Here is a 24,139-nt window from a genome sequence, read left to right on the forward strand (position 1 = left end):
GAAAATAGAACTCTATTTTTAAAAAGACAGAATTCATAATCTCAAATGACTGTTGTCTTCTTAAAAAACTGGTTACCTTCTCTAACAATCCTCAAGAATGCTGTCTTTGGCAAAGACATTCCTGTCATGAACTCCTCTTTGGAAATGGTCCCCTGAATCCATGCAAGCAAAGGAAGAAAAGCAGTTTCTTTTGTTGGCTGAAAGCTTCTTGCCATCCTGAACTGACTGGTTTATTTTAGCAACTGGACTATTTAGATCAACTACTTAGCAGGTGCTCAATGAATGTCTCTTCAGTAGAAATTTGTTAACAGTGTGTTGGTGCCTTCCTTACTCCTTGATGATGAGTTAATTCATTCACCAGTCTTTCTCTCTTCTACTAGACTAGTCAGGACTCACTTGATTGTAAGGTAGAAATCCAAATAGAAACCACTAGGCAAAAGGAGAGTTCATTGGCTTGTGACACAAGAGTCCCAGGATAGTTTTTGCTGCAAGTACATCTGGGTCCAGGAGCACAAACCGGGACTTGGTCTCTCTCATGATATAGACATGTACATAAGTGTGCACATGTGTATCATTGCTCATTTCTCAAAACGGCTTTCTTTTGTGTCAGCCTCATTATTAGGCCTGCTGTCCCCTGGAGCGGCAAGATGGTGACCAGTAGTGTCATGCTTCCCTCATAGCAGCAGAAGAAATTCTCTTCCCAGCAGTTCAAACCCAAATCCCAGAACTGAGCGCTATTGTGGTGTTTCAGTTCAAACAATCACTGTGCCAGGCCCGAATCACATGTCTGTCCCCATAGAACTAGTGGTTAAGTCATCCCATCTAAACAACTTAGATCTAGTGGAGGAGGGGGAGGAGTCACCTGAGGTGGATATGGGTGCAGTCACCAAAATGAGGAAAGATGGACATTTCCCAAGACATTTATTTTTTATTTTTTTTAAATGTATTTATTTATTTCAAGAGAGACAGAGAGGATGAGTAGGGGAGGGCAGAGAGAGAGGGAGAAAGAGAATCCTAAGCAGGCTCTGCACTGTCAGCGTGGAGTCCCAGGCAGGGCTTACACTCACAAACCACAAGATCATGACCTCAGCTGAAACCAAGAGTCAGAGGCTTAACCGACTAAGCCACCGAAGTGCACCTCCTAAGACATTTTAAAAATATTTCTCCTTGAGAGTCTTCAGAGGCAGAGTGAACAATAGAACAAATGCAGTCTCTTCAACCTGTAATTGGGTAAGAGGATTCTGGGTAGACGAAAACAACAGATGTCCACTATGAATACATTGTACCATTTCCAAAAATCAAATCCACCCTCAAAGGACAAATTTTGTCACCATTAAGGATGTTCAAAAGAACATTCTCCCCTGAGGGGAAGTCCAAAAGTGTTTCCAGACCAATCACATCACTGGAATATAAGCATACAAGTTCTCTGAGGACTCGCCTGAAGGGGCCAGTGCTCATTTATATGTAAGAGTTCTGTCATGTGGATAAGCCTAATCACTCGCATTAATCTGAAGTCACACTTCATACATCTTCCATGCTGATGAATTGTTGCTATGCAAGTGAGTCAGGAAATTTCCTCTGGTCTATTTCTGGTGGGCTCTGGCTTTCATTATCAGTGGCCGCTAACGCTACTTAATAGAAAGGAAAACAGCTGATACCACCAATTGAAAACAGTTGTTGCAGAACTGGACAGTTCAATAGCCCGAGTATTTTATTTATCCTTGCTTATGGCTAAGCACCTTGAAACCTTAAGAATGGCTCCACTCTGACCCCTGAGTCGTGACATAGGCAGTCATAAAATGATTTGGGAACAGTTTATTTTGAGGCAATCCATTGTGTTTTTTCCAGATATTTCCATCTTTCCATGTATTCATTTGTAAGTTTATGTCTGGAAGCGAATACACCATACTTAATGCAAGCAGGTTTTCATAGGGAAATTTTGAAAACACAGGTGACCCAATGAAATACTAGGTTACCAGGAGAATTGAAAAGTCAACCTGAAATGATAGTGAATTAAAACTAAAAAATGGGAGTTATTTTACCCTTTCAGATAATTCTCTCTCAAATGACCTGGGAGTTTTGTTTTATTTATTCACTGTGGCTACTTAGATTTTGTTTTAATGTTTTTTGGTCATGAGACCACCAAAGCAAACAAATCCAAAACATGGGGGAGGATGTTTCAATTCTCCTAAAGGTTGAAATAGATCCTTTTATCTTAAATGATGACTTACATCAGTATGTTGATTAAAGATTGGGTCACTAATATGGTGAATTAGAGTAAGACAAGCTTTCTTCCTGCTGCCTTTCGTCCAGAGCACTCTCACTGGGAATGTGCTTTGTGTCCTTTATATTTTCTTCATAGAAATCTAGGACAGTGGTGCCTGGATGGCTCACTCAGTTGAGCATCCAACCTCAGCTCAGGTCTTGATCTCACGATTCATGGGTTCGAGCCCTGCATCTGGCTTTGTGCTTCCAGCTCAGAGCCTGGAGCCTGCTTCAGATTCTGTCTCCCTCTCTTTTCTGTTCACACTCTGTCTCTGCCTCTGTCTCAAAAATAAAATAAAAAACATTTTAAAAATTAAAAAAAAAAAAAAAATCTGAGGAGAGTAGCTCCTTGTCCAGTTTACCAGTTGTTTGTGAAAAGCCAAGGGGGCTCAGCTCTTACTCTGCTGAAAAGAGGCTTCAACAGGCTATGCCTCGCCACCAGGGCAACCTCGTCCCAGGCATTGCAGGTGTCACACACGTTGACAGTAGGATTTACGGGGTCTAAAATGAACGGCCTACAACAAAACAAAACAGAACACAAAACTATTCATTTCTAAACTCAATTTCAATTTGTAGTATAGTGAGAAAGGGGAATGTCAGAGTTAAAAAAAGGAATTTGGTTAAGAACAGGACTCTTGGAAGGGTGGAAGCAAGTCCACGCGGGACTAATACCTATCAGAAAACAGCAAGTTGCTTCTGCCCCTCCAACTCTGACTCCCTCTCATTTTTCCTCTTCACCTCGGGAGGCATTTCTTCCCTGGTTTCAGTCTTCAGTTACCTCCCCATTTGCCATCTACATCCACATTTGATTCATTCTACTCAAATTATTCTTAATTCACCCTTGAGAAGTAAGATTCTGTGAGAAGTAATCAAAGGGAATTGGCTTTGTGGTAATTAAGGCCTTCTCATTTACAATGAATGACAATAAAGCAACTCCTTGCTCCAGACTTTCTTGATGGTAAACATGCTTCTTATAGCCTAAGGGCATAGAGAAGATACATACTTACCTGGTGTGTTTCTGGTTAACCTTTACAAAAATGGGGAACTTGGGATGGTAGTGTCTGTGCCAAACGACATCAATTTCTGTGTATCGAACCAGAAGTTTGAGGACTGCCCTCATTCCCTGCACCAGGCTGAACAACAGCGGCTTTCCTGCCAGTTCCCAGATGTGAATTGTAAGGAGCTCCACTGTGTAAGAGGAGGGAAGTCTGCGGAATCTAGACACACAGAACGAAGGGTTATCTACTTCCCTTAACCCAGAAAATGAAGACAGATTTATTCACTTACGAGAAAAATTTAAGCTCAGAAGACAGTTTACAAAACAAGAAATTCTCTTTTCAATCTCACTGTTTATCAAACAATTTTTCCACCAATGAGATGGACCAAATATAAAGAATTATGATATCTAACATTGGTGAGTTTGTGAGAAAAGAGACACTCTCACATTCTATTGGTGAGGATGTAATTTAATACAGTCTTTTTTTCTAAATTAAAACAGTCAACTCTACTAAAATTTGGTATGTTCCATCGCTTTGGTCAGCATTTTTCACTTCTACTCATTCTGTAGAGAATGTGGCTAGTCTGACTTGGGCACACACTGGATTTTGAAGACATATTTAAAAAAGGAAAATACTCATAAGTTTTACATTGATTGCCTGTTGAAATGATAACATTTTGGATATAGTGGCTAAATATATTATTAAAAGTTAACTTCATCAGTGCTTTTGACCTTTTTATTTTTTTAATTGTTTTAATGATTATTTTAGAGAGAGAGAGACAGATCATGAGTAGGGGAAGGGCAGCAAGAGAGAGAAAGACAGAATCTGAAGCAGGCTCCAGGCTCTGAGCTGTTAGCACGGAGCCTGACTCTGGGCTCGAACTCACAAACATGAGATCATGACCTGATCCAAAGTCGGTTACTTAACCAGCTCAGTCACCTAGGCACTCCTATATTTTACCTTTTAACGTGGGTACTAGAATATCTAATATTGCATATGTGGCTTGTATTTGAACATCACTGTACTTTGTAGTCATTAAAAGAAGGTAGCTCTCTAGGTACAGCTATAAAAAGATATAGATTAAATGAATAACAATGTTCATAGTGATACATAAACTACAAACCCATTTGTTCCTTGTTTTTTAAAAAAATTAAGCATATGTAAAAAACAAATTTGGCAGAATATGTCCTAAACATTGTTAGGGAGGTGGGAATTTGGAGTGAAGAAGGAAAATTTTCTTACATCAGTCTTTTAAACTGCAGCTTATGTACATCAGGGGAAAATAAAATAAAAATTAAAGCCAGGGGTTATAAACAAACTCATGGGAGAAAAAAAAACAGATAGTTTCAGGATTCCATGTTGGTTGATATCCAAACACATATTTTGTTGCCTTGGCATTCATTAGCCAGTGCAATCTCTTTTGAGGACATATTGCAAAATCATGCAGTTCTTCCCCTAATAGCATGGAAATATTTTCTTACTATCATTATTGGTTGTTCATTTTTATTTCAGTAAAGAAAATAGGAAAAACTAAAAGGAGACGAAATTTTTTGTCCTGGTAATGAAATAGCAAACCAGATTTCAGACTATCAATAATTTAGTTCTTACAATACTCCCTGAGGGGTTGACAGCAACAAACACCAGACTTCAAATCCATCCCCACTTGAACCAGCTGGTATTCCCAAGTGCCAAAAGGAAGTCATGGTTGAAAACCACTCAGGCAGAGGATGCTCTTCATATGACATGAGAGTAAATTTAGGGGGAAAAAACTTAATAAACATTAGACTATTTTCCCTCACATTTTACAGCTCATTTACATCTGTACTTTCATACTTCTGATACATGTTCATACTATTTATTCTGTGTTATGTTTTAGTCGTTTAACATTGTTTCATGTAACTTCTTCCACATATTAATTACCGTGCTTCCCAAATTTGTCTTGAATAGTATTTCATCATATTTGTGTGCAAGTTTATTTGTTCTTCAGGGGCATTTTTGTTGTTCTTTATCTTAAGCAGTACTATTTTGAATATATTTACACAAATTACTTCTTTAAATGCATTTATTTTCTGTAAGGTTAGTTCTCGAAGTATTTCTCATCTCTTTTCTTAAAAATCTCTATTTTTAGTACTTTTTTAGGACATATTTTTAATATAAATGACCTCAACTCTTTTTTGAAACCAACTAATAAATAAACTTTTTTTTTTCACTTTTTATTATCACTTTTTTAACCTATAAAGGAATTACCTTGACAAATGGTTTGAATATTTTAAAATCCTTAACACATAATAAATATTTAATACAACACTACCAGATTACTTTCCCAAAATAGAAAACCAATTACCATATTATAACATATGTGGTCCAATTTCCCCCACAATAGCACCTTTTTAAGTATTAGAATTATTGTTCTGCTACGCTAAGAGATAAGCTACTTTGCAGGCCTCTAAATGCTCTCCATTAAAAAAAAAAAAAAAAAAAAAAAAAAAAAAAAAAAAACAGTGTTAGATTTCAAAACCAGGCCTATAATCTGACCAAGGATCTACTCAGGCAAGAAACTTTCTTTCTTGGTCTTCTGTTCTTCTATTTTTAATAATAAATTTTTGCTCAACCAAATGAGAAAAAACATATAGACTGTTCAGAGATGTTTAGATACAGGAAGTAATTATATAGAAATATATGTTTACAAAGTGACTAATGTTTTCTATGGTAAACATAAAAATATACAAAGTAAACAGTGGGTGATTCAGATGAACAAGTCAAGATTATTAGTAACTTTATACAAAGACAAAGAAGACATACTCTTTGTAGAAAGTGGCCATATATAAATATGTTATAGTAAATCTCCTGTCTCTGCTATTTCTGCCAAAAGGAGAATTCAAACAGATATATTCTATGTCTTTGTTTATCAAAAGTTTATCTTAAAATACTCAAACCAGTCACTGTCTCCCTCACCTCCGATCATTATAAGTTAGAGCTTATTCCCAGCAAACGCAAGGAAAGAATCAAGAACATGCACATAGCAACGTTTGAGGATCCCCCTTCTCTGAAAGACAACTCTGCCTCTGATAGAATTGGCTACAGCAGAAGGAACACTTGAAGCTCAAATTGTGCTGGTAGTTTCCCCTTTCTTTTTCCTGTGGCTTCGTTCTTTGCATCAATCCCTCTGGCTATGCCACTGAATATTTTTGTTTCTATTCTTTGGTTCCTACCAAACCATTATATTGTTTCAGAATAATGTAATACAGATGTTCCATATTCTAGACAGCCCTTTCTTCTCTCTCTCTCTCTCTTTCTCTCTCTCTTCCTCTCTCCCTATATTTCCCTCTCCTCTGCTTACCAAGGTAAGAGGTGGGGCCTGGAAGTATAAAGGAAAGGGATATGAAAGGAGGAAGGCTCACATGGTGCCCATGTGCTGGTTACATACTTATTTTCCTCGGTGGACTTGGCAAATGACGTCTTGAACCAATGTATCATTAAACGAATGAGCTCCTTCACCCTCACCACGGATGCCTTGACAAAATCCACTTGGTACGGCAAGAGGGCCAAGGCACACAGCTGTGCTGAGTCACTGTCGTTACAGAGGTACAGTTTGCGGTAAAGGTGTTTTAAATCTGTTAACACCAAGGAACAAAGACCATTGTGGGAATTTGCTCCCTCTTCTTTTTTGGCTTCCCCAATACAAATGAGCTATGTTTCTCTGATTAATTAGATCTTGATCGTTTAAAACGAAAGTTGTTTTTTTTTTTTTTTTTTTTTCTTTTTAGGAAAGTTATTCCAGTTTACTCAAGTAATTAAAAGAGAGAGCTTCAACATCATGATGCCTGAGCAATTCAAGTGAGCAAACTCTGATGTAAGAAAATCTGATGAGGCAGATTTTCTGTCTATTCACACTGGAAGTTTATTTCCCAGAAGCAGATTTCAGTACCTTAGGCAAATATCATCTACATATAAACTAAATGTCATCAGACTCTCTGAACAATAACCTATGTAATTCCCCTTGTTCAATATCTAAATTGTTCTTATTTGTATATATACTTGCAGAAGAGATTCTACCACCTGGACACGAGGGAATTAATTGTATTTATAAAGGTAGAAATGATTTTAAAGATGTATTCGGGTCAAATTTAAAACAAATAGTCCACTAATGAGGGAGGAAAATGAGATTAAATGGCAAGAAGGACCATCAATAGCTTAATACTACAACCTTATAAAACATCTACTCAGGTCATGCTTATTCTCTCTGTATGAAATATAAATGTTTAGTACCTTTTATCATAATCTATTTAAATTTTCCCAATTCAAAACAATTGGAAGTTCTAATATGAATTTATTTTAGACAGCCCTTACACATACCTATCCTTCTGCCCAACTAAATTGCACACAATGATACACTTGTTAATCATGGAAAATTTCACATCTATAATACATATTTTAAAATTAATTGGTTAGTAACTTTATGTCAGTTATAAAATATATTTTACATAAAGTAAAATACTGATGTGCCTTTATCTGGATCCCTAATCTCAAGCATATCTGTGCAGTCCTTTTATCCTGGTCCAGTTGTTTATGGCCAAATCAGAGATATAATAGTAGGTTGATTATCAACAGGTTAGAGAGTAAAATCAAATTACTATGATAAACATAAGCAAATAAATAGAGTTGTATATGGGACATATCTTATAAGGGCATATTATAACAAACATATTCTAGTCCCAAACTTCCAGGCAATAGTCATTTGAACTATTAAAAAAGACCTTTCAGTTTTACTCGGAGCTTTTCTCTGCCTTTCTTAGCAATCAGACTTGGCCAGAAGCTCAGATTTATGACCATAAAAGATAAAAGAAACAATAATTTAACTCAAATTTTGATATTCAATAAGTGTGCCAGATACTTGATGACTTACTCTATTTATCTGATGAGATGTCATGGCTGACCTGGGGATAATCTACTCAAAGCCACTGGTATATGAACATTTCCCCTCCTTCAAAGGTCTTCACTGACAAGAACCCAAGTTTGTGGTCCCTAACTTATTTTTAATGCTTATGGTCTTCTATTTCTACTCTGTGTGACTTAGGTCAGTTTAAGAAACTTTAGTTTAGCATTATCACATCATCACCATTATTTGAAATACAGGAACACTTAGCTCCCTTGCTTTGAATCAAGTACTATTCTAAGTGCTTTATAATTATTAACACATTTACTCTTTAACATCCCTGAAATAAAGGAACTATTATTCTCTCCAGCTTGCAAAGGAGGAGGAGAGTCAGAGAGGTTAAGTAGGTGGCTCAAAGTCAGCATGGCCAAGAAGTTAAACCATCTATTGTCACCCTACTATCTTCTATTGCATGTTAGATCTGAGCCCAAACGCCTAATTAGTGGCTAATTCAATGGTTCTCAGACTTTAATGAGCACAAGAATCTTGTGGGGATCTTTTGAAATGCAATTTCTGATTTAGTAGGTCTGGGATGGAACCCAAGATTCTGTATCTAGCAAGTTCCTAAGTGATGCTGATAGTGCTGATCTGAGAATCACATCTGGGGCAGGAATGTTGTCAATCATGGTCTTGTCAGATCTCATGGCTCTGGGCTGCATTGTAGCACATGGGCCACACTATTGATTGTGTAGCACTTATGTAAGGTGTGCAGGGAATGACATCAAGATTCCTGTGAAAACTTGATGTGATCATCTGAGTCTTGCTCTGGCAATTTTTAGCAACATTTAGTTGCCCACTAAAATTCCTTGGAATCCTAAGATTTGTCTGAATTGCTGGATTGTTGTCCTGTAAAATCCACTCCCCATCATCAGTGGAGAAAAGCAGGGTTACATAACAATTTCAGGATTTTTCAGTTCATTTCACACAGCTGTGCTCAAGAACTTAGGGGACTTAGAAGCCAGTGTAAAAATATGTTTATCTCCTCTGGGAGACATTTTAGCTCAAGAGCTACTGATACAGCCTCAAATCCTCAAGACAATTTCCAACGAACTGCTGTTGGCTAACAATTGTGCTTTTGAAGTCTGCACACAAGAGAAAGAATTAATTTGCACAAATACAAAAGCTTTATGAGCCTATGGTAAGACGTAAGGAGATAGAATCATCTTTTTTTTTTAATGTTTTATTTATTTTTGAGACAGAGAGAGACAGAGCATGAACGGGGGAGGGTCAGAAAGAGGGAGACACAGAATCTGAAACAGGCTCCAGGCTCTGAGCTGTCAGCACAGAGCCTGACGCGGGGCTCGAACTCACGGACCGCGAGATCGTGACCTGAGCCGAAGTCGTCCGCTTAACCGACTGAGCCACCCAGGCGCCCCTAGAATCATCTTTTTAAATAAATATTCATTGAGCTAATAAGCATTTTGCTACATGATTTCAAATTGAATCTCATATTTTAATTCTTGCAATATCTCTGTTTTTTAGATTTAAAAAAATGAGGTTTGAGATTCCCATGATTTACCTAAGGTCTCATAGATAATATAAAATAGATCTGGGATTTGGCTTCAAGCCCAGTGTATTCTTCCCATTATAGAACTTTGACATTGTATCAGTCTACACAGGATCTAGACAGTGTGAAGGACCTGGATTTATATCCCAGGCCTTGCACATACTGGCTACAAAACTGTGGGTAGTTTGCTTAAATTTTCTAAGGCTCAATTTTTTTTAAATATGTAAACTGGAGAGAGGGTCATTATTTTAGGTGTTTGTTTGTTTTGTTTTGTTTGTTTTTTTGCAAACCAAATGGGATTCATTTAATGAGATTAATTTTAGGGCAATGAGAATTATGTATGGCATATAATAAGTGCTGGATAAATCATAGCACTTTAAAAAAGTCTTACAGGATCAGCAAGATTATCAGAGCCAAGAAGGCTTAACTAACACTGCAGTATAGACCAAGATGTCACATTCCCTTTCCTAGTATCCTTATTTCAGAGTTCCCTATACTTCTGTCTTATTACAGATGATGTTATATTAAAATGACCTATTTACGGGGCACCTGGGTAGCTCAGTTGGTCAAGCGTCTACTTCTTGATTTTGATTCAGGGCAGTCTCACAGTTCATGAGATCAAGCCTCGTGTCCATCTCTGCACTGACAGTATGGAGCCTGCTTGGGATTCTCTCTCTCCCTCTCTCTCTCTGCCCCTCCCCAGCTAGTGCATTCCTGCTCTCTCTCTCTCTCACTCTCTCAAAATAAATAAACAAACAACACAAAATAAAATAGCCTATGCATGTGTTTTCCCCTCCAGACTATAAACTTCATCATGTCTTATTCATGTTTGTACCCAATGGTAACACAGTTTCTAGACCGTGGCAGGCATGTATTGCATGTGCATTAACAAATTACAGCTCAAAAGAAGAGAATTTTAATGTGAGGAGCACATTGGCCAACAGTGCTGATTAGTAAAAGAACTAGCTCAAGAAAGTCAACCTGTTCCTCTGGGGTCTAGCTGAGAGGGTAGGACCAATGTTATGTTTAATAATTCTTTTTATTCCATGAATAGTTATTGAATAATACAGTACCAGGAACAAAGACAAATCTTATGCTCATGGAGCTCAAAACACTGTGGGAAGCCAAACCTGTACATAGTGACAGTATAGAGGATCATGCTGTGGTGGAGATATAGGGAGGATTCTGTGGGAAAGCAGAAGAGTCAGGTCTAGGAAGAATTAGAGAAGCAAGTTGAGCTGGTGCTGAGTTGAGTCTTGAAGGTTGAGCAGAAACTTTAAGATAGAGTATAGGATGGGGCAGGTTAAGAAAATGTATCACTAGGGGTGCCTGGCTGACTCAGTCAGGAGAGCATGTGACTCTAGATAATCAGGGTTGTGAGTTCCAGCCCCATGTTGGGTGTAGAGATTACTTAAATAAACTTAAAAAATCAATGGAAACAGTGGGCAAAGACATAGAGATAGAGCCTTAGGGAATAACAGATAGACAGATAGACTGGAGCCTTAGGGAATAACAGATATTTCAAGGTTAGGAATCTCTCCTCTACAAAATGTGAGCTCCAAAAGAACAACAATCTTGATCTCCTGTCTATTTCATTGTAAGTATTTAATAGCACATGGTAGATATTCCACAAATAATGGTTGAATGGGATAAATAAGTGAATAGATCAGTGAAAATATTTAATATGTCCTGCTAAGCTACAGGAGGATCACTGCTCATATATTGGCTCATGATTTGCTATGGTACTTTTAGTACCACCTATTGACACAAAGAGAATACATACATAAATGTTCTAAGTCAAGCAGAAGCCTACACTCAACACCCAAGTTCTCTGGAGAATATACTTATGTTTGCATAAATCACTTAGTCATCTGGGCCTCCGCTGGGGCTACTATAACAAAATATCACAGACTGCATGGCTTAAACAACAGAAACTTATTTTTTTACAGTTCTGGAGGTTAGGAAGTCCAAGATCAAGGTGCCAGTAGATTTGGTTCCTAGTGACAGATCTCTTCTTGGCTTGCAGTTGGCTATCTTCTTGCTGTAGCTTCACATGGCCCCGAGAGGAAGTTCTTGTGTCTCCTTCTCTTCCTTGAGGGGCACTGATCCCATCCTGGGGGTCCATTCCCCATGACCTCATCCAAACCTGATTGCCTCCCCAAAGGCCTCTCCTCATAATACCATCACACTGAAGGTTAGGGTTTCAACATATGGATTTTGAGGAGCTGATAATGGGGCCTTAATCTTCTTGCCTAATGGAGATACTTTATTCCCCTCTTTTTATAAGTATGACTAAATTCTATATTTCATATCTCATTTCAGATAGCACATCTTAGGGATAAAAATAACATCACAGTAGCCATCACAATATCATTCTATGACTCTGTCATTTTCACTTCCCATTTCTTTAAGGAGTTTCCTCAAATTCCTCCCCTATTTAAGATGCCCCCATGGACTATCTCACATGTGCTTGCAGACTTTTTCTTTCTATACCACATGATATTTGCCATTATCATCTTCTCTTGATCATTTGTGCTGTTTGATGTCTTCTGTAGCTGCTGTTACCAAAAGCACTGATGGTCCCACCAAAAACAGTTATGCCATCGGGGTGGCCATGCCTGCCAAAGGCACAACTCTTCGGGCCAGTAGTGGGGAAGTAAGACCCTGAAGGAGAGAGGCCTGTTCTTGCATCTTCTCAGGTCACAGTGAGGGTGACTTCTTGGCTCCTCATGCCCTCTGGACCCCTTCCTCGTTCACACAATAACCCCAGAGCTGCATTCTACCACTCAGGCTGCAAAGTTGTGCTGACTTGAGCTCTGCCTGCCATAGCAGACATCCAGGAAACAGCTCGTCTAGTTTTCCCTCAAATTTTATTGAAGTCTTTCTCCAAGAGACAGGCATGAGCCAATGGTGCTGAGTACTAAGCACCTTTCTCTGCAATACTGGTCTGTTGAGTTTGGACCAAAGTTATGTTCCTAACCCATCTTTCCCACTGGGGAAGACTCAGTTTCCCTCCTGAGTCAGCCAGATTGTGCCTGAATCCTGGGGCAAACCCAGCTTAGGCTCACATAGGGATTCCTGCTACAAGCAGCAGCTCCCTGCAAGCCATGTCCATACTTCGTTTGTGCTCTTTCTCTACTCCATTATCCTGGACAAATAGTTAATACTTGATCACACTTCTTAAGTTAAAAACTGGTGGCAGACAGATGCATGGTGTTTATGTGCTGCAGGAAAAAAAAAATGTCTCCTAACAACACTAAATGTTTCACTACGACAAGCAGCCTGGTTCCCTACTCCTACTTCACTGCTATGTCTGGATGTCCTCAGTCCTCTATAAATACATGTTGAATAAGCAGTCATTTTAAGGCTTCATGTGAAACAAAAAAAATAAACCTTACCTGTGGAGGGTGCATGCCCCAGGACATCATAGCAGGCCATGATCTCAAAAGAATGATTGTGAAGACCTTCAGTACATAAAAAATTGAATCTTAAAGACAATGGTGCTCTCTTTCCCATTAGGATCCTTAACAAAGGAACAAGACATGGCATGAGAAATAGTAGAGAAAAAAGAAACTGAGATGATTTTCAACCACCCTTCCCCTTATTCTAGCCCTGCTACTCTCCTGGCTATTTCTCAAACATTCCAGGAATGTTCCCTTCTCAGGGTCTTTGCAATTGCTATTCCTATACCTAGAGTACATTGATGGAAGATACTCCACAAGGCTTCAGTCTTCGTTGCACTGTTTGGCATTCCCTGGCCACCCTTTAAAACAAGAGCTCCCTCCCTATTCCCTGTTCCCTTACCCTGCTTTATGTTTCTTCACAGCATTTAGTTACCACTTGGCATTATTTGCTTATTTCTCTTATATTGGAGTGTTGGTTGAACAAAGGCAGGAGCTGTGTTTGTTTTATTTACTGCCCTGTCCCTAATATCTGACATGTAGGTGATTAAGAAGTAATGTTTAAGTGAATTATTATCTGAATATAGATTGGGGCACAAGATATTGTTAACCATGAATATGATTAAGTAATATATTTTAAAAGAAATCAGACTTCTACTTCTGGGTATAATGAAGTAGTCTGTGGAAGATTGATGCTCATTCAGAACAACTAGAAAATTAGATTTTCAAAACCACATATAAACGTATTTGAGGGGCATCAGGGAGTTGATGAAGCTAGAAAGGCTGAGATTCCATGAGGGTGGGGACAGCAGATTATGGAGAGGTGGACAGAAACTCTGCTTTTTCCTTTCTGGGGACATACACTGATTTGGGGAATAGACACGAGGCTGAAAACATGGATTTTGTTTGTGTGAAGAGAAGCTTCTGGGGTAAAGAAACCAGCAGAACTCTTTCTAGTTCAGGGGATTTATGCAATGTTAAGAGACTTGGAGGCCACAATCCTGATCAAAAGGGAAGGGTGGAGAGTTGAATCTGAAATATGACCTGCTTTTCCCTCCAAACATCTGCTGAATTCTGAAGATGCTTGAGACAGGCATGGCTGAAGAAATAAAGCAGAATGTCTTCAAGAGTTGAATGGGGTTGGTGATAGTTTTGCCCGAATGAGACAACATGGATGAGGGTTCAGTCTTAAGAGCTGAGGAGACAAGGACTAGGGCAAAGACCTTGGTGAACATACCAGGCTGTAACAGTGGTTCCCCAACTTTGTTGCATATTAGAATCACCTGGGGATCCTTAAAAAGTACAGATGCTCTGGCCTCCAAACATTTTTATTTAATGGGTATGAGGTGTTACTTGGGTAATCAGTTCTTATTCTATCCACTTGGAAAAAGAACATCAGCTGAAGCATCTAAGATTTTTTTATGCACGTGTCCTGGCTTTAATCTTAAAAAATCACTAGAAATTCCAAGAGACAGGGCTATAGGAGACATGGCCATTGGTATGTGAAGTTTTTACTGTTGTGTATACCAGAGAGTTTGAATGAAGTATTAAATCCACTGAGGAGTTCAGAGTTCTAAAATGGGTCAAGGTTAATGAGAATGTCACTATCTTAGGCTACCTTACATACACATTACTGTCCAATGAGTATTCCAAAAGATTTTTGCTAATCTTATTAGTAGAAAAGAGGCATGGGTCATAGCAGTGCTTGTTCAGGAGTCCTCAGGTGATATTATTTGCCACTTCCTATTCTTGTCAACCCAGTCCATGAACATGCCATGTCTTGTCCATGTCTTATCAAGACAACTCCAAGTCCTCCAATCTGACTTTATTTATTTATTTATTCATTTAGAGAGACAGTGTGGGCAGGGGAGGGGCAGAGAGAGGGAGACAGAGAATCCTAAGCAGGGTCCACACTGTCAGCACAGAGCCCGATGCAGGGCTCAAACCCACAAACCATGAGTTCATGACCTGAGTCAAAATCAAGAGTCAGATGCTTAACTGACTGAGCCACCCAGCCACCCAGCAATGTAATTTTAAAAGACTATTTTTCAGAGGAGAGCTTTAAGATGCTCTGACTGGATAATATAATGAAAGAGAGATTCTTGTTTTCAAGACTTCTAAATCAATGCAATAAGAAATAAGAGATAATCTGGAGAAATTCCAATTATAACATAATTATTATAGGTGTGACACTTTATAGCACCATCTCCTTAAAAGCTGAGAGTATGTTTTCCCATTGTGGTTTTTTAATAATAAACACACTCATGTGTAAAGAGAGGAGCACAATACCTCTGGCATGTAAATGATTTCCAGTAACTTGGGCTTATTGGGCAAGTCTCCTGAGATTTCATTCATAAGCAGGGCCCAGAAAGTGACTGACATAGAACAGTTGCTGTTACTGGTAGATTAAGATATAGACTAGTTTCAAAGGAAAAGAACGAGTTTTTCTCACACCCGTCTCTCAAAATAAAGTAACTGAATAGCTTTAAAAATAACAGCAACAAACAATATATCACCAAAAACCAGGCATCAACTGAAACAATAAACTCTACTCTCTCAGTGGGTGGGAGTCAAAACCAACTGTCAGACCCACATATCTGCTTCTTCTCCATTTTTAATTCAATTTTCCCTTCAAATGAATTGTGGTATGGTCTTAGTTGCTCTGAGTAGTGGAGAAGAAAGCCAGAAAAAGCGGCTGCTCCATTCAGATATCAGTACCAAACAGCACCCTTGGACAATCTGCCTCTTTTCCTGACTTCACAGTCCTCTTTTCTCAGTTTGCCTCTAAGTCTTACTTCTCAGAAAATATGCTCCTTTTTAGCCACAGGAACCATTCAACCAAACAAAATATGGGATAAAATACATTCTGGGCTGAATTAAAACCATTAGTCCCTTGAAAAATCACTCAGAGTGAGTGAAAATGAACAGGCATTTAAAAGGTGCAAAAGAAAGATGGTGGTTACCTGGGAACTCGGTTCAACTTTGAAGACTTTTCAATTAAATTACTTAATGAGTTAAAAGAATAGAAGGAACATAGATGAGAAAATGAGTTTGCTTGTTTTTAGTCAGGAACAATTAGAGTAAATGAACCATGGTTTTCAGGGTTGTTATTTTTCATGGGTTCTACTTCAAAATTCCTTCTGGAAATCTAAAAAGTAAAGACTTTCAAGAGCTGTTTTTTCCAAGTGAAGGGCAGCTGAGATATGGAAGAGGGGAAAAAGCATTAGGGAGAGTGAATCCATAAGGTTCTTTGAAGTTGGGTGGGCAAGGAGTATAGAAAACGACCTAACAATGAAAAACAAATATTGTGTTTCCAAATAAGGTTACCATGGAAAGAATACAGCCTAACTCTTATTTTTAATGTGCCTTAGAGTACATTAACATTCTGTTTTGATAAATAATAATAACAATAGTATGATGCAACCTTTAGTTTACAAATTTAATGGGGAAAACTTGGAAGAAGCAATGGATAAAAATGAAAAACACATTCTCCTATTTCTCCTGTTTGTTTTCTTTTTTCTTAAAGGTGGTCTTTCTCCATCCAAAGTGTAATTGTATGTGAAACTCCATCATTTCCCTTTCTGCCTTTCCAACCCAAAGGATGTCAGTCACTATTGTCACCATCATGCCATTCATCTGAAGTCTTTCGCTAACTACCACAATTTAGTAGGTGTTTGGTATTCCTGAAGGTAGTATGTTTCAATAAAGACACATTCAAGCTACTTCTCCATACTCATTTGAAGCAAAGACTTGGTAATGAATCTATTATTTAAATTAAGAAACAGTTCTGGGACATTGTTTTAAAACATTGATCTTATTTTAGAAAAAGTGACACATAGCTTGGTTTGTTTTCCTCAGGAAAAATGCTTTCTTTATTTTACAACATGGATATTTGCGTTTCTCTTTATCCACAATTCACTATACTGAAAAAAATAACAGGATGTGTAAAAATGAAAGAGAAAAATAAATAATAACACGTCAAGGTGTTTGCATTTCTTTCCTTTTTTCTTTCTGGAACTTACCAAAACAAACAAACAAACAAAAACAAAAACAAAAAACCCTGCCAGGTCTGATTAGTTCAACATTTGGAGCAAAGAGACATTGTGTGTAATGTCAGCAAAGCCACATCAGCAAGAGACCCCAGGATATAGCTGAAGGGAATGTTTATCAGACAAATGTGCCTCAAAGACTCTTGGTACTTGGAGGCACCTTTCCCACCCCTTCCTGTTTGCATTCCTCAGAGTCAGGTTTCAGCTAGGGGATGGAAATTAAATAAAGGTGCACTGGGGAAAACATAATTAGTCCTTAAATCGTAGAATCTCAAATTCGTGAAATTTCATTGAAAGTTCAGCTAGAAGTCTTAAAAAAAAATGCCTCTGGGGCAATCTTTCCAAGTTTTCTCTCAAAAATTTAATGTTAGCATACAGAAGTAATGGTTGCTCAATAATGCCCTTTTGTACCAAGCTAAGAATTTCCCTTAGCCGACGTTTCCACCTGTGGAAGAAAAGAATTCACAGCAACACCTTCACCCAGACCTGTTTCCACGTGATGTATGCTTTAAGTTTTCCCTCAGAGCATCCAGCGCTTCTCTCAGTTGTTTTTTGCAATCGTTCACATTGGCAAACACATCACTGAACAACACGATGTCAATCTCTGAGCATCCTTGGGTGTCAGTCCCCTTTATATAAGAACCACCCTGTGAAGACGAAGGATTTAATGTGGGTCAAACCTAAACTAACCTTGAGGGAAGCACAAATTTCAAGTTGTAGCATTTTAGGGTCAATTAACATTGTGGAATAGCTTAAATATGTGCAGTTTAACCCCCTTCACCCTGGGCGGGGGGGTGCGGAACAGAAGAAGGAGAAAGCAATCTATCACGGTCTACTGAGAATTCAGGTTCAGCTATGAAAAAGAAAGCATAATTTTCCAAAAAATCCTGAAAATCCTTACAAAGACAGAGAGCTGCTAGTTCTCAGACTCTTTCTGCCTGAAAGCCACTAGACTGTATGGAACCTACAGGGGCAGGAATCAAATTCACCACTGTGAAGCCTGAAGCTCACACCTAGCAGTTGTCAATGAACAGCTAGACAGGTGCCACTGGCATAAGTGTCCTAACACAGACCCAACCTGTGAGAGCTAGAACCACAAGCGACTGAGGTTTCTGGGGGATGTTACTTTTCCTTGTTTCTAAATAGATCTTGAATGCTTTTTAATAAGTGTTCTGTAATTATAATTACTGAGAATTTATCTCAAATCTCTCTCTAAATATAATTTTATAAAAGTCAAACTGGAAGGAATTAACTGTACTTTATTGCCTTCTTTAGCACTCCAGGAAAACTTCAGGTTGCAAGGTCCCCCAGGAATCTCTTTAGCAGCAAAGAAACCTGTTACCTATGATTTGGTAACCGTCATGTCCCGAATAAGGCAAAAGCAATCTGTCAAAGGTAGACTGTGACACACAAATGACACTGTGATTTCACATGAAGTTAGAAAACATTTCAATGCTTGGCTCCAGAGTCATTCTGTATCTGCTAATCATGAAGACTAAAATAGGTGTCTCATGCCCTACCAGCTCTACCCCAACTTAACTCTGTTCCTAACACGGTTCTCACTAGTGCAACTAATTTACAAAACCTATTCCCATTAGAAGTTACAGTGACAGGGGCGCCTGGGTGACTCAGTTGGTTGAGCATCCGACTCTTGAATTCGGCTCAGGTCATAATCCCAGGGTTGTGGGATCAAGCTCCATGCTGAGCATGAAGCCTGCTTGGGGATTCTCTTTCTCTCTCTCTCTTTCTCTCTCTCTCTCTCTGCTCCTCTGCTCCTCCTCAGCTCACATGTGTGCTTACTCTCTCTCTTTCTCTTAAAAAAAAAAGAAGAGGAAATTATAGTGACAGAGGAATATGGGAAATGTAGTTTTTAGCATCTTTAATCTGAGAGTTCTTAATACACTAATGTGTACTGTCACTATCCAAGAATGGACTAAAGGGCACAACAATTCTGCAACTTAATCAATCATTGGCCCCTGTTTTTGGCAAGCATCAGGCAGGACTAGAATAGAACGCTGACTCTTATCTCTGTAGAAGAAAATACATTGTTTCATATTCAGGCATTGCCATAGCTATCTGAAGGAAGAATTTAATCATCCTCATAAATCATATTTGCTACTGAGTTACATTAAAAATCATTTTTGCTTTTAAATAAGTTTATGGCTGAAAGATGATCTTATAACAAATATATGTGCATTTGTAGTTTTCTTGACATCATTTCAAAAGATTTATTTTTTTATTTTTTTAATTTTTCTAAGCAATCTTTACACCCAGGGAGGGCTCAAACTCATGACCCCAAGATGGAGTCTCACGCTCCAACTAGTGAGGCAGCCAGGCACACCATGTGTGCATTTTAAAACGAAAGAGTGGAAAAATTATCGGAATAAAATGCCCACAGAACTGCCCTGTATTTTTTTCTCTAAACACGGATGAGAGAGTATTCAGCGACAGTATTAATGGTAAAAATAATAATAACGGGACGGGAGGGAAATCATACCATCATTGCTATTTGGATTCCTTTCCTGTGTTCAGGCCATTTTTCTTCAAGGAAATTTTCTGTGCTCTCTGGACAACTGTTCCTGGACTCAGCGAGTTGTCTTTAAGTTGACAGGGAGCCCATCAGCGCAGCACCTAATTACTTCCACAGGCAGATTGCTCAAGCATGAAACAGGGCCCTGGGGGACAGGCTCACCTCCTTTGCCTGAAATTCCCTTAAGCATTTACAAATATCAGTCAAGTGTAAGCCAATTCTTTGGTCTTGCCAATGTAAAGGTACTTTCATCCCTTGGGCAAAAATTGCCAACCTTAATGGACTCCAGCTGTCGCATGGTTGAGTGCCTGCTCCACCAGCCTGAAGCCTGCCCTGGCATTTCAAAGAGCTCCTTGCGAGCTGTGTTACCCCATGCAGAAGGCAACACTGGCCTTTGAACATGTGGCCTTGCCCGGTTGACGTTCATTGCCTCCATGAGGAAGGAATGGCTTCCTTAGGGCTGTGTGGCCTGGCTCAGATTACCTGGATCACTCGGGAGGCCGGCACCGGAAAGCAATCCTGGATCAGCTTGAACAGGGCCCCAATTTCAGCCACACATGCAGTGCTCAGATGACCAGAGGCAGGGCGGATATTTTTATCTGCAAATCTCTGTAGCTCTTGGGGACTTTTACACTCCAACATATTATGAGGTGAAAATCCTGTAGACATTTGGGCTGCATAGAGAAATGGCCAGTATTTGATATTCACTGTACAGAAAAAGATGTGTGTGTCTAAGGCAAGAATCTAATTTTATATGTAAATTACATCTAGTCAATCACCAGGACTATCTAGTTGTAATAACAGGGAAACTGACTCTGCTGGTAGAGCATCAGGTGAACAGCAAACTTCACTCCCACCAGACTTAGCTGACATTGAACCCTAGGTCTCTATAGAGAAATGGCTGAACAGATATTCAGACATTCTTGTATGAGGAAAAAAATCTTTGCTCCACTTTCCTCAATCATTTTAAGTTCCTAAGTGAAAAACATATATGTTAACAAGTTTCAACAAAATGACCCCAAGGCACAGAATTCCAAGTTAAACCATCTATTAAAGGTCTCAAACCGTCAGTCCAGAGGCTATATTCTGCCTACAGAATGTTTGGTTTGGCCTGCACAGTGTTTTCAAAAAGAAAAAACTGAGCCAACACCTAAAAATCAGGAGATAGTACTTTTTTTTTTAAATGGGGACATCGTAGGTGTGTGTTTTGAGCCAGAAGAGCTGACAAGACTAACCACATCCTTCACGAGAAGGAAGTGAATAACTGAATTGCTAGGTTCAACGAATGGAGCGTGTGAACTAAACTGAGAAAAGCAGATTAACAGGAGAAGAGGCATTCAAATTTTACTGATGCTAATATATTTTTTTAATGTGCATAGGTCTCTTTACAGAAAAGAAAAGAAAATTCAAAGTAGCAGTGAGACTTGGGGGTTTGTATGCCACTTAAAATATAATATGTTGTGGAGAAGTGAGTAGACAGAAGGAAGGGAGTCAGGAGCTTTGAAGGCCAATAAATTGTGGGAAGGTGACTAGGAAATACACAGGGGGAGCTATTAAGTTCTATTAACTATTAAGAAAACTATTAAGGTTTGTTTGGAAACACTCATGTGCCGGCTCTAGGTTATCAGTGATAAAGGCTACTCTCTTCATCTCAGTACAGGAGAGAGAGAGAATTTATGGCTTGCTTTTAGGCAGAAAGGAGGAGAGCAGGGAGTTCTTGTATCTACTGTTTCTCAACTGCCTTGGCTCCAAATAATCAATACACCAAATTGGCATAATTAGGGTTGGCATATCCTGATCCCCTTCAACAGCAAAGAAATTTTCATAACTTTTGCATTGGAAGGATCAGGAAAACAATCCCTAAGTATCTGCAGTCACAAAGTGGCCCTCATTCAGGTTTATACAATAAATTCATATTATCACTGAGAATTCATTAAAATATTTTTTTAATGTTTATTTTTTTACTTTTGAGAGAGAGATAGAGACAGAGCATGAGAAGGGGAAGGGCAGAGAGAAAAAGGAGACACAGAATCTGAAGCAGGCACCAGGCTCTGAGCTGTCAGCACAGAGCCTGACATGGGGCTCAAACCCACAAATTGAGACATCATGATCTCAGCCAAAGTCAGAGGCTTAACCGACTGACCCACCCTAGCACCCCGAGAATTCATTTTAGAGTGGCCTCTGGCTAGAAAAGGGCTCAAGTGCCTTAAAGAATTCACTAATTCTCTCTGGAATGAACTTTCAACTGGACTTTCTTTTTCAAACACATATGGAACATTCACAAGAATTGAATACACACTCAGGGCGCCAGGGTGGCTCTGTTGGTCAAGCATACAACTCTTAGTTTTGGCTGAGGTCATGATCTTGCAGTTCATGAGACTGAGCCCCAAGTTGGTACTGTCAGTGCAGAACCCTCTTGGAATTCTCCCTCTTCCCCCACCCCACCCCCCTCGCTATGTCTCTGTCTCAAAATAAATAAATAAAGTTAACAAGAAAGAATTGAATATATACTCGGCTATAGATAAAACTCAGCACATTTCAGACAACTAATGTCCCACAGATTACATTCTCTGGCCACCATGCAACTAAATGAGAAGTCAGTAACAAAATAACTAAAAATACTCCTTGCTTTAAGAAATTTTAAGAACCACATATTTTAAATAAATCATGTATCACAGAAGAAATCATAATGGAAATCAGAACATACTCAGAAATAATCAGTAACAAGAGACTTTATATCAACACTCAAGGGATACATAGTCTCTTGTTTAAGTTTTATCAATTATGCCAAGTTAACAGATTATGTGGGGTTTTTTTTTTTTTGAAACTTTGATTCTTTTGCTTGAAACATAATATCCAACTTATATACTACGCTAGGGGAAGTTCATCACAAAATGATTACTTTCCAGTGACTCTCTGTATCCAGAATCAATTATTATTTCCTGAAAAAATTTATATTGATTAAAATTCTTTCATAGACCAGCAACCACAAGTTAGTTTAGAGCACAGACCACAAACATGAGAGGAAAAGGTGTAAAGCTTAGTTTTGTGGCTATTTTTGACATGGATAGACCATTACCCGACTCCCACCTGAATTCCTGATGCTGTCCCACTTTTGACTGAAAGCCCACAGAATTGCATGAACTGTGTTGTCTCTTTGAATGACACTTTGGTTTCCCAGCTTCTTCTTCAGATTTGGCTTTGCAAAATTTTACTTCGTCCCTGCCACTCCAAGAGAGGATAGTCTCAAGCCACATCTGGTTTCATCCTCTATCGTTCTCTATTACCTATTCCTGGAAACAACCCCTAAAGCCTTGCACTGAGGGAAAATCAAAATATGGTTTCTATGTTGCGTAAATATACACAGAGAGAAAGAGTCAGGCTTCTCTTTTACCTCTTTTTCTGGCTGTGAAGTGATGTTCTTGTATTTCATGCTTCTCCCGACTAAGGATGGTTCCAAAGTGCCTAGAACACATCCTGCAGGTTTTTGATATTTCTGCAGCCATATGCTTTATATTCCTTTCTTCTAGATTTTCCCAATTGAGCTTCTGTGTCTCCATGGCTGACCTGTCATGTAAAGACTGAGAAAAAGTAAACACATAACATAGGAATTATAAGAGCTCTTTGAAAGATCTGCTGGACTTGATTTGGCTTCTCACTAAATGTTCCCACTCATGAGCACAGAGATTCTCATTCTGTGTTTTCAAAACATAGCAAAGCCCATTAGTTCTTTTGATATAGATAGAAAACTACTGTAGATTAATGGATGAACCATGAGAACTACAGTGCTGGGAAAAAAAGATATATCTATCTGCTATATATATACATACATATATGTATGTGTATATATATATGTATATATATATGTATGTATATATATACATGAGATATATATATATATATACATATATATATATATATATACATACATATATATATATATGTGTGTGTATATATATATATATATATATATCACCAGGTTTTGTTTTATAAAATCAGAAGAATAAAATCCCGGCTCTTTTTATTCTCTCTGGAGGCTTTAGAAAAATCATTTAACCTAATCGGGGCTTTGTTCCCTCATTTGTAAAATGAGGTGGAGGAAGGAGGGAAAGTATATTTATCTACCTCTAAGCTTCCATTAAAAGTAAAAATTCTAGGGGTGCCTGGGTGGCTCGGTCAGTTAAGCAGCCAACTCTTGGTTTCGGCTCAGGTCATGATCTCACAGTTTGTGAGGTATCTCTCTCCCTCTCTCTCTGCCCCTCCCCTGCTCATGCTCTCTCTCTCTCTCTCAAAAGAAAGAAACTTAAAAAAAAAAAAAAAAGTAAAAAGTCTAGGATTGTGAGAATCCTGTCACTACATAAGCATTTTGGAAAAGTAATTCCAGCAGTAGCAGCTGCCCTGGATACAACACTCGTGTCCAGTGAACTCTGCTGAGTGTCCCTAACAGCAGCCC

The 24,139-nt window shown here is 38.6% G+C and overlaps 1 protein-coding gene across 1 annotated transcript in view; it reads right to left on the reverse strand.

The window, feature by feature from the left end:
* Window positions 1-956: 956 nt before the first annotated feature.
* The window catches only part of LOC132681143 (2'-5'-oligoadenylate synthase 1A-like), a 47,250-nt gene continuing 24,067 nt past the window's right edge, over window positions 957-24,139 (reverse strand). Inside the window, exons 4-10 of the mRNA XM_060635314.2 lie at window positions 23,081-23,267; window positions 20,170-20,360; window positions 17,643-17,803; window positions 13,105-13,229; window positions 6,691-6,877; window positions 3,273-3,482; window positions 957-2,780 (exon numbers count right to left, since the gene is read on the reverse strand). Of these exons, the coding sequence (XP_060491297.1) occupies window positions 2,624-2,780; window positions 3,273-3,482; window positions 6,691-6,877; window positions 13,105-13,229; window positions 17,643-17,803; window positions 20,170-20,360; window positions 23,081-23,267 (1,218 nt within the window). The 3' untranslated portion in view covers window positions 957-2,623. The remainder of the gene's footprint in view (window positions 2,781-3,272; window positions 3,483-6,690; window positions 6,878-13,104; window positions 13,230-17,642; window positions 17,804-20,169; window positions 20,361-23,080; window positions 23,268-24,139) is intronic.

Source organism: Panthera onca, chromosome A1 (genome assembly GCF_046562875.1).
Source record: "Panthera onca isolate mPanOnc1 chromosome A1, mPanOnc1 haplotype 2, whole genome shotgun sequence".
In the NCBI taxonomy this organism is placed as follows: Eukaryota; Metazoa; Chordata; class Mammalia; order Carnivora; family Felidae; genus Panthera; species Panthera onca.